The 11,205-nt window shown below is 42.0% G+C and overlaps 1 protein-coding gene across 5 annotated transcripts; it reads right to left on the bottom strand.

Moving 5' to 3' along the window:
• Window positions 1-748: 748 nt before the first annotated feature.
• LOC138614994 (heterogeneous nuclear ribonucleoprotein Q) lies at window positions 749-9,866 on the bottom strand. 5 transcript variants are annotated; one of them, XM_069688626.1, is made up of 11 exons: window positions 9,767-9,866; window positions 8,966-9,125; window positions 7,842-7,960; window positions 7,500-7,721; window positions 7,037-7,213; window positions 6,771-6,906; window positions 6,441-6,646; window positions 6,185-6,334; window positions 5,933-6,054; window positions 4,888-5,272; window positions 749-2,993 (listed from the first exon to the last, which is right to left on the bottom strand). In XM_069688626.1, exons 2-11 carry the CDS (start codon window positions 9,123-9,125, stop codon window positions 2,952-2,954), a joined length of 1,719 nt encoding a protein of 572 aa, XP_069544727.1. In that variant the 5' UTR covers window positions 9,767-9,866; the 3' UTR covers window positions 749-2,951. The 5 variants fall into 5 exon arrangements, with proteins under 5 accessions (XP_069544727.1, XP_069544728.1, XP_069544725.1 ...); XM_069688627.1 differs by having other exon boundaries at window positions 749-2,990; XM_069688624.1 differs by having other exon boundaries at window positions 2,880-2,993; window positions 4,731-5,272.
• Window positions 9,867-11,205: the final 1,339 nt, after the last annotated feature.

Below are 11,205 nucleotides of genomic sequence, written 5' to 3'. Positions count from 1 at the left end.
TAGTATGTTCATTCTAGACCTCAAAGGTTTTCCTTGTTTAATTTTGTTTTATATTTTATTAAATTTTGTGTTGCTGTTATTTGCTCTTTATTGTGTGCTCGATAATGGCCATAAATTAAAGATAATAATTGTATTTAGTGAAAACCTTTAAAAGTTCTACTTTGTTGGGTGAAGCCATTTTACAGAAGCCCTGAAGATGTAAACGCACCAAACGTGTTTTTCAACAGACATGGCAACCCCGGATCCAAACAACGCCACTTCCGGTGGAGCTCCATTTGTTTTGGTACATTTACAGCTTGTCAGAAGTGAATGAGCAAAATGTTCAATCACTGACTTTTTACCATTAAAAAGAATTATATTATTAAAGCGTCACTTTTTATTAGTTATATAGTTTTGTAGATGTAGAAATAAACAGTTTAAACAGTTGTTTTAATCCGAGACAAACCGGTACACTTCTATTTAGAGACATTTCCATTAGATTTACTGGGGATTTTAAAAAATATTCTATTTATTAGGATATTGGGAATCTCTTGGATTATATAAATCATACTTAAACATCTAAATCAATTGTATTATCATATATCAGATTGACCAAAACTAAACATTTTAATGACCTTAAAAGTGTGTATATCTATTTGTAAACCTCCAAAGTTGATTAAAATAATTATAGATACAATAATATTAAAACAATAAAGGGCAGAAATATACAATAAATGACACGACGACAATTAAACAACACAGCCGAAGATAAAGTCAATAACTTTATTAGAAAAATAGGTTTAACTCACCTCACTGTACAGTATAAAACATTTCATTTGCAAGACTGCAAACACACTTGTTAGCAAAAAAAAAAAAAAGAATCATTTATGACCCTTAAAATTGGAAATCCAATAGTCAATACTAATATTTATATATATATAAATATATATATATAAATAAATATATATATATATGTATATATATATAAATATACATATATATATATTTAAAAAAAACTAATCTGGCTCTTTTTCACAAACCGGATAAAAAGAGGAAGAACAAGCTGCACGATCCTCTGAACTGGAAGAATGCTAAACATGAGTCGAGATTCAAAGACACCGTGTTTCATGGCAAACGTCACAAAAAAAGGCAGAAAGACTACAAAACGCACTAACCGAGTTTAAAAATGTCACGTTTTCAGAGAGCGTAAAAGGAGAAACCCAACGAGACGCGTGAAAGTGACGTACGACGCGTTTCACGCTTCCTACATTTCCCACAATGCCCTTAAAAAAAAAAAAAAAGAGTTACTGTGAAGAAGTTTCTACTTTTAATAAACAGGACGTGGAAATATCTCATGGACGTCATTTTTGTGACAAGTCTGGTGATATTTCTTCTTTTAATTAAGCCCACGATGGGAAACAAATCAAGAATAAATATTTCCCCGCTGACGCTTTAAAAACGATTAAAAACACACGAGGACTTCAGTTTGTTTCGTACGTTGCTGGAGCACCAAATGTTTTAATATAAACTAGTGACCAGCTGTTTCTATTCAATTAAAGCGTCTTTTTTAAGACAAGACGAAGTGTTTTTAAAGATTTTAGATCAAGTGTTTTTGGTCTTTTTGTGGAAATTGTAGATAATAAAAAAATAAAACCCCACAGAAGAGCACCGGACTTTTTAAGCTAAAATACAACAACAACAAAAAGTGAACACAAGGTTCGAGTTCATCTTCATGCAGATTTTACTTTGAACTTTTCCGGCCGCAGGACGTTTCAAAGATTTAATCATCGTCCTTAAAAAACACCAGAAGTCTCGATGGATTTGTCCTTTACGCTCTTCACATTTTTTTTTTTTTTTTGATTTCCGTTACAATTTTTGTACACCGACAGTGAAAACATGAATTAACACCAGTTTTTTTTTGTTTTTGTTTTGCTTTTAAACTTTTACAGAAAATTCGTCACGACCACATACATGGCATGATAATCAAGTCTACAGCGACACAACGTGAAATGTATAATCATGCTTTCTTGTGACGCCATCTTCATAACCTTGAATTGACTCCAGATCCTGGAGTCAATTCACTTAAAGAGGCGCTAAAAACAAAACTAAATAAAAAAAATAAAATAAAAGGCAGCTTTCACTGGATGTCAGTGGTCATTAATGTTGTGCAGAGCAGAAGGCCTTCCACCGCCTCCTCACGCCCGATGGGAACCAACGACAACAGAAGATTTAAGACGGTTGTCCCATCGTGGAAGACAAAGGATGACTGTAGTTTCCAGGTATTTAAAAATAAAAATAAAAAGTCTGTCCGTCAGTGACATCATCGCCCAGTTCGTTCATAACGACAGCAAAAGGCTTGTTGGAGCTCGTTGAGCAGCTGCAGCCGACTTCAATTCTCAGAACTGAAATTCATTAAGTGCTCTGTTGTTGTTGTTGTTGTTACCTGTGCACACCTCTGAGGTGAAGGGGGGTTGAACTCTGCCTTCTTGAGTCCAAAAAAAAAAAAAAAAAAAAAAAAGAGACAAAGCAGGAGCGTCCACGATTCAGAGGTAGTTGACGAACCATTTTTTTCCCTGGAGCGGCCGGGTGGTCTTACCTCAACGCTGCCGTCTCTGATAATCAACAGATTATCGTGTTGTAGTCCATCGATTAAACAATGTTGTTTAACAGCTCAAAGAAACAAACAAAACAAAAAAAGTGCAAAGCCTTTTTCCTGCAGGACGTCCGTCGTGAACTCAGTAAGTCTCAAATGGCAGATTTTGAGGGGGAGGGGCTTATAAACTCTTCACAAAAAAACCCAAAGTAAAAAGTCTTCTGATTATCTTCAAATGTGGCAGTTTCAGGAGATCTGCTCCTTTCATTTAAAACAAAAAACAAAAAGCTGGAATACCATTGGACCACTGAGTCAGGTGACCTTACCATGTCCGTCCATCGGCAGCCTGCAGTGTGCAACGCCGAACGCCGGCCCGTCTTCATAGCGACACATCAGGACCGGCCTCGACCCCTTTTCCCTGCTAGTCAGGTAACAAAAGGAAGCAATTAGAGACAGGAAAACAGGATCAGCTGTTTTTACATCTACACACACATGTATTGTTTTTTCTGAGTCCACACACACACACACACACACACACACACACACACACACACACACACACACTGTGCTAACTGCAGAGGGAGATCTGTGTAACATGTGAATTTGCATACATCAGAAGACAAAAGCATTCTTGCACGCTTCTCTGACGCAACATGCACATGTCAATGCCTTTATAAAAAAAAAAAAAACGACAAGCAAGAAGAGTCAGCTGGATCGGATCGTTAGAAAACTTAATCTGAGGAGCGGCAGGTGAAACGTGGACACGGGCGGAGAGGAGAGGACGGGGGGGAGGAGGAGGACGGGGGGTTAAAGAAGAGCAGCCATTATTTAATCTATAAAAGGAAATTTTTTTAAAGTATAACGACAAGCGAGGTCATGCATGGCAGTTATCTCCCACAACAGCACGACATCAAAACCTCCAGATAAAAACATGCAAGATTAGTATCCAGGCCTTCAACAGCTAGGTAGATCCTTCTGGGACAAGGAAAAGCTTCACTTTCACAATTAATAAATCAAATTGTGCTTTTTATTTTTATTCCCTCTCCCCCTCCCCCACCAGTGACAAAAGGGGACTTGTATGACAGACTCGGAGGGGGGCGGGGCTTAACTCTTTTTTTGATGCTGCAATCGACAGGTGAATTTTAGGACACCAATTTGTGCAACGTTATGTTTGTTTGTTTGTTTTTGGACATGAGAGGAACTCATAAGGATGGAGTATGTCACTACACATACACAGCAGGTAGATGCCGACTATAGAAAGTAGGGTGATTGGTAATTTGATGGCATGCAAAAGGTGACAACCGTAGCATGTGGCCAACATTGGCAAACCTTTTTTTTTTGGTTTTAAGTCCATTTTCTTCCACAAGGAGCCTTCAAAATTTGAAGGCAATTTGAAGAGAGAATTTGCCGAAACATGAATTTGCAACACAATTTGAAGTTTTGTACACGTGTGCGTGTATGTTTATTAAAGCAGACAAACAGCAAAGAATACAAGCCAAAATGTAAAGCCAAAAAATAGGACTGCGATGGTCCTTTTTTTTCTTTTCAATAACAAGACACGCATTAACTTTGTGACAATACAAATTGTAATTTCATTTGTTTTAAATACATGTTTAGGAGACATAATGCTTTGTTGCTGTTAGCTACTTAAAACATGGAAACCAGAATTTCTAAAAACATACATAAAGCTATAGCCAAATAGACAGCTCGAGCACATATTCGCATCTAAAAATGGTTTTTTTTTCTTCAAAACTTTGTTATGGAAAATCTTTTTTTTTTTTTTTTTTAACGACCATCTTTTTAAAAAAAAAAATAAAAAAAATAAAATAAAAAAGGGGGCGGGGGGGGGAGGAAAAATAAAACCAGTTCGCCAGAAACAGGTGGGAGTGTGACTATGGTTCGAGTCCAAGCGGATTATTAAAATATGTACAAAAAGATATCTTGCCAGATGTCACCCAAATTTTGAGGAGGAAAAAAAAAGCAGGCAACCGTTATGGGATTGAGGGCCAATCAGATCAAGTCTCTAAATAAAAAGACAAAAAACAAAAACAATAAACACGTATTTTGTTATCAAAGCCCTACTTGGTTTACTTCCACTGTTGCCCAAAAGAATCCTGATAAAATTCCTGGTTGTCAGATTTGTAACCGGAATAGTTACCAGAATGATCACCACCTTGGAGCGGTTGCTGAGCAATGGGTTGAGAGCCCCAGTTCTGATTATTGGTCTGGCGCCGCTTGGAATCTGGCTGGTTGTACCCATCAGCTTTGCGCTTTCCTCCTACATTTCCACCGCGGCCACCCCGCGCACCACGTACCCCTCCTCGCCCTCTCGGCTGCACGCCTCCTCTCGAGCCCCGCCCGCCGCCGCGGCCTGGTCCGGGCCCGCCGCGCTGGGAGAAGTTGGCCCGGCCCCTGGGTGCCCCGGCGCCGCCGCGTCCCCTGGCCGGCGAGGATCCGCCCCGGGCGCCCCTGCTGCCGCCCCGCCCTCGGACCGGCGCCTGGAAGTCGTCGTACCCGTAGTACGGGTCGTCGTAGCCGCCGCGGTAGTTGTGATAGTCGTAGCCGTAGTAGTCATAGTAGTCCTCGTAGCCGTAGTAGTCGGGGGGGTAGGAGTAGCCGCCCCGGTTGCCGCCTCGGCCCCGGCCTCTGACCGGAGGAGGCATGTGGGGAGGAGGAGCGTAGTAGTAATAGTCGTCGTACCTGAGGGAGGGAAAAGGAGGCGGCGCGTGAGAGGAGAGCCGACGACATGAAAAGCAACGAGGAACAAAGTTCCTCCAGGATCTCTGACGGATTTAAAGATTGAAGAGAAACACTTTTGGATTTTGCAGCAATTTTTTTTCAGGTTTTTTGCAGAAACGTCAAGAAAGAAAACGTTTTTTTTTTTTTTTTTTAAGGAATAAATATGTAATCACTTCCTTTGATAATATTCATGCTTCACATCATAAATATTTTGCTTCTAATGTTTTTTCTTTGACTTATTTATTGAACTTGGAGAACCATGAGGGTAAAAATTACAAAAACATACTTGTCTGACTAATATAGAAACAACAACTACATCATGATGATGCCGTTTAATTCAAAACATTTAATTAGAAAATTATATTTTGAAGGCCACATTTTCTTCCTGTTTCCTCCAGTGAAGTTTTATTTCTGATAATAAAGTGAGTTTTGTTTGAAAAGATTTTATGCCATTAATACTTTCAGCCCAGATTCTGATGATGACATTTTTTTGTGAAAAACTCGGATTTTTTTTGTTTTTTTTAAATTGCAAGCTCCCACAAATATTTGCTTGAATTAGCATTAATTAATGCGATCTTCATGTCCTGGAGGGACTGAAGCCCCCGTGAGACGTTTTCTTACATTTGTGTTTTGGCTGCTTGTCTCTGGGCCTTTCGCTCCTTCCTCTTCTGATCTGGCGGTTTGGCGAAAACTATTTCGATGGGTTCTCCCTCCAGCTCCTTCCCGTTCATTTCTTCCAACGCCTGAAAAAAACAAAACAAAAACAGCAACGACATCCGTTAATACTTCTGGTTCAACGATCGGTTTATTATTCCGACTAAAAAAAAAACAGTAACTCCTTCATTTAAAAACAACCAGAAAAAGGTGTAATACCTTCACAGCACCATCCCGCTCCTCAAAGTGAATAAAAGCGTAGTCTTTGAGCTTCTTCACTCGCTCCAGTTTTCCAAACTGACTGAAGGACTTTTCCAGGATTTCCTCTGTGACGCCGTTGGCGAGATTTCTAACAAATAAAACTTTAACCTGCAACACGGACAAAGAAATACGACACTTTCAATCACAGTACGACGCCGGTGCCAGAAATAATTCGCCGACGTTTTCCTTTTTTTTTTTAAACCACAGAACCCACCTTGGCCATGACCTCCGGGTCGGGGTCCTCGATGGGGTCGGCCCACTCCACCGTCACCACGTTGCCCCAAACCTTCACCTTGCCGCTCATTAGCCGGCGGCGCGCCTGAGCGGCCGTTTTGTGGTCTTCGTACTCCAGGAAGCAGAATCCCCGGTTCTTCTTCTTGTCGTCGGGTTGGTGGTACAGTATGACGTCGCTGAGGCCCTCTGGACGGACGGACAGACGGACGGACGCAAGACAAGAAGCGGCGACGTCGTCATGAAGTTCGAGTGCGACGCAAAAAGCACGACAGACAGGTGCAAAATAAAAAATGTTAAAAATAAATCTCACCTGTGACTTTAGCAAACTCCTCAACAATCTGCTCCTTTGTTTTACTCTTGGGAATGGAGCCAACAAATAGCCGGTTGTTGGCGACGGATATACAAACCCCGATGTGCTTGCCAGGGCGAATCTCATGATTATTACACTGTAAAAAACAACAGGACAAAACATGTCAAAAATATGACGACGGCTGACGAATCCATGGAGTTCAACTGGCTGCGACTTCGTGCCGAGACAGACGTTGGACGTAACAGGATGTCCTACGTGGTGCTCACCAGCTTCACCGCCTCCTGGGCCGCTTCTTTAGTGCAGAACGTGACGAAGGCGTAGCCCCTGTTCAGGCCACTCAGCGGGTCCATCATTAGCCGCAGGTCCCAGATAGGTCCGGCCTTCTCAAAGAGAGGAACCAGCTCGTCTTCGAACAAGTCTCTGGGAATCTTCCCCACAAAAATCTGACGGAAAATGAAACATTGCGATGAAACCGCCGTGGTTACAGACATTTTCTAATTTATCCTCATCGTCAAGAGAGAAACAACTCGAACCGATAAACATAAGAAGTAAACATTGTTTATAAGAACGCAGTCTGTCGGGCTAAATGTAAAAAAAAAAAAGAGAGAAAAAAGTCTGGCTTAAGTTAACAAAGTTTCAGTTAAAACTTTATCCTGGTAAGCAGTCGTTGAATAAAAACAATCACTAGCTGTGTTTTCTGCTCAAGATATGATCTTAAACCAAGTGTACCTCTGTTCCCACGGTGGGTTGGGCCCCCGAGTACACCGATTCAGGCGGGGGCCCGCCATACTTTCGCTGGCCCGTCGTTACGTCGAGTGTGTAGTCGGTTCTGTCCAGCAGCTCTTTGATTTTAGTCTCGTCTGGTCCTTTAGTGGAATCTGTAACTTTAGTCCCTTGTTTCTCTCTCTGCCTGTAAGTCTTCATCACCCCACAGAGGAAGGCACTTTTGTTCTGGAGGAGATAAGAGCAGTGCTTGAAAAATATAACATTGCATGACCCCAAACAAAACAAAACAACAACAACACAAATTTGTTAAGAGATCCTTTTTGTCTTTGAGATGATTAAACTCACTTGAACGTGCGACAGATCGCTCTCTTTAAACTGGACCAGCACTTGCAGCGCTCCCTCCTCATTGAATTCTTTCAAAGCTTCAATTGCCCTTTCGTCTAGGTCACTGTGTGCTACCAGGCCTGATGAACACACCGGGAAATTAAAAAAACACATATTGTAAATATGGTGCACAGGTGGTAGAAAGCCCCCGATTATATCCACGTACGCTGATATTTTATCTTCAGGCAGCTTCGTATCAGTACAAATCAACAGCTCCGGGACGGGCGGCACAAATCAACTCATCCATCTGATATTCATCTTAAAATAACAAAACGTCAACGTCTTACAAGCCAAAATGTCTCTCTCCCCATTAACGGGCATTTTACGGATAAACCGATGACTTCTTCATAGCTTTGACAGCTGCTCTGTTGTTTTCTGCCAGCTGGTTTCCATCCTACCTTCCTACAAGCCTTTTTCAGTCAATGCAATTTATGTACTCGAAAAGCAGGACGATAATGAATCTGATATCTGTTGTAGTGTTGAAGTGTCTGTGCTGCTAGGAAGATTTGTTAAGACTACTTTCAATTCACTTTTCAGTTAATTGTATTTATTGTACTAGAGAGTAACTGATGAGCCTTATCAACAGGGTAGGTCCGACAATGTTTTATATTCTTAATGCCGACAGAAGACATGAAAAACACTAAAAAAAAATATGATTGATGACAGATGCAAATATTAACACGGCAAAGATGCTTCGTTTTATTAAAAAAAGAAAAGAAAAAGCTTAAAAGTTTGCTTTTGGGTTTAATTAAGGTATTTAATTTCAATGATTTATTTTTTTTAATACCAAATCTGCAGTGCAGGTTAAATAAAGTGTAGTTTCTGTGTTAAGTGAACCCAGTGCACATGCTGCATTTGTTTTGAACAGTTTTAGGAAGAACAACAACAACAACAGGTGTTTACGAAGCACCGGGAAAAAAGCTCAAGTCTCTCAGCTGTTTAACGGGACTTGTTCACTTGAAGAATTAAAAAAGAAAAGAAAAGGTAAACAGTCACGACTTACAAAAAACAACAACAAAGTAAATCGACAGCGGAACCAAACAACCCACATTTCAGCGGAGTGAGGAGGTGACACCTGAGCTCACCTGCGACGTAAAGCTCGTCCAGCTTCTCGGCGACTCTCTGAGGTAAACCGGCCTCCAGCAGGGCCGGGAAGTGTTCCGACCGGGCGGCGGGGGCCGTCGTGTCCATCGGTTCCTCCGTCCCGTTCCCGTTTACATGATCTTCGGCCATGTCTCCAGACATCTGTGCACAACAACAACAACAACACGTTAGGTGTGCCGTTTGGCGCCATCGCTGCGCACCGTTCACCCAAACTGATCGCGAGCGGCTGGCTGCCGTGCACGCGACAGGCACGTTACGACACGCGGAGACTTTGAACACCCGAAAACAGCTGGAACCGGAGACACACACACACACACACACACACACACACACTCACACTCACACACACACACACACACACACACACTCAATAATAAGTGAGTTACGACCTCCGGGGAAAGGAAGCAGGTGTTTCTTTCCCGCTGCTAATGCTAACGTTAGCTCGTCGCTGCTCGTGAGACCGACAGGCCGCCGCGCGCACGAGCCTCCAACCCGCCCGGAGGCTAACCGTGTCCGGGGAACGTTTCCAGGAAATGTCCGCAGTAGCCGGGCGTCGTTACACATCCGGTGCACATTAGACAGATCTACGGCCGTCTGTTTGACCGTCCGTCCGTCGACGCGGGCCCGTTTTCTTTTTCAAAATGCCGGCCGGTCACGTCGACGAGCTGCTCCGGTCGCTAACGAGCGGCCCCCGTCGGTGCGACCGCATCCGCCGTTACAGCGTGTAAAACACGGAGCACGAGCTCCACGGACAAACACCGGCGTCCTTTCTGCGCACTCACCACGCGAATGTAACCTGGATGCACGATGCAGATCCTCCGTGTTGAAGGGGAAGTATTCACGCCGGCGCTTCCTCGGGCTGCTTTCTTTACTCCCGGTCAAACAAAATGGCGGCCACGTAACGTCGCGAGCTCTGCTCTCCCCCTCTCGCCCCCCTCCTCCCTCCTCCCGCATGCGAGGGGTTTCTTACAGGGCTTCTCACGGGCTGCTCTGGTTTCGGACATCCGGCCGGCGGTAAGGCTGACCCGGGACTGAGTTTAATTACAGCTTGATATCAAGCGGCACCAGAAAATCATTGTTTATCAACTTATGCAGACACGAATCCACATGAAAGGTTGTTGATGGAACTGACGTCATCATTTCATGTGAGAAATATCTGAGGTTACGATTCAGTCTGCCCGCAAACAGACAAATAAACATACAAATACAACACACTTTCTGTCTGTTGTCTCGGAAATGTGTTGTAATCTTGCTTGTTGTCTGTTTTTGTAATTTTTGTTTGGTTTATTTAATTGAGTTTTTTTTTAAATTATTATTATTTGTTACCACTTGAACATTTTGCAGCATTTTTACATCACAGTAGATATGTCTCTTTCTCCATTCACACCGATGAAATACAATGCCATTCATTATATGTTAAAGGTGCAGTGGGTGCAGAGCATTTAAAAAAAACTTTGGTTTTTACTTCTGAAATTGTTTGTTTTTAAAAACGTTATATGTTCAGTTCATTAGAATTTACTTTTCTGTCTAATTAAAATATCAACGTATTTATTATGGTTTACAATAATAATAATTTAGTAAAAAGTTAGACGTAAAGATAGAAAAGCTCTATAATTAAAATCCAACAATTACAAGAATTATTTGTAAAGCCAGTCGTCCCGCTAATGTTTAATACATCCGCAGCAGAAGAGTTAAATTACTTGTTTTTTGTGTTTTTTTAAGGACGTCTTAAAACTCCAAGTGGAATAGATATCGAAGGAAAACCACAGACTGATTAGAAAACTGTTCTCTGGGTCTGAAAAGTGAAGCCATGAAGTGAAATTCCTCTACGGGCCACTAGGGGCTCCAAAAACCACCTGTCTCCAATAGACTCCCATTCAAAAAGCATCAAGTTCTCTCCTGAAATACAAAGTCAGCAGATCTTAAGTCATTATGGTGACATGAGATGAACTCCCTCCTTCAGATTCATCAGATATTAGGACTCAAACATGTTTAATGGGCACCAGTCAGGTTTTCTGCTCTAGGTGGGCGGGGCATAGTGTCCACTTGCTCCTCCCCAGCACGTCCAAATATGGTCACCTCTGACTCCAAAGATGGCGACAGCTGAAATGTCAGACTGGAGGCTTCACAAACCGACAGGTGACGTCACGGTTGGTTGCTGTATGAATGAATGTCCTCACAAACATAGAAAACCATGACTGTGTCTGTGTTACATTTGATG

Source organism: Brachyistius frenatus, unplaced genomic scaffold (genome assembly GCF_029030835.1).
Source record: "Brachyistius frenatus isolate BFR_SWC_R1_liver_20210118 unplaced genomic scaffold, ASM2903083v1 Contig_653, whole genome shotgun sequence".
Lineage (NCBI taxonomy): Eukaryota > Metazoa > Chordata > Actinopteri > Embiotocidae > Brachyistius > Brachyistius frenatus.
This window is presented reverse-complemented; position numbering and strand designations above follow the sequence as displayed.

Coding starts and splice junctions, on each gene's coding strand:
- LOC138614994 (XM_069688623.1), bottom strand. CDS start 9,125: ATGTCTGGAGACATGGCCGAAGATCATGTAAACGGGAACGGGACGGAG. Junction 7,961..8,965: donor GGACGAGCTTTACGTCGCAG/GTGAGCTCAGGT, acceptor TGTGTTCATCAG/GCCTGGTAGCACACAGTGAC. Junction 7,722..7,841: donor GCGATCTGTCGCACGTTCAA/GTGAGTTTAATC, acceptor TATCTCCTCCAG/AACAAAAGTGCCTTCCTCTG.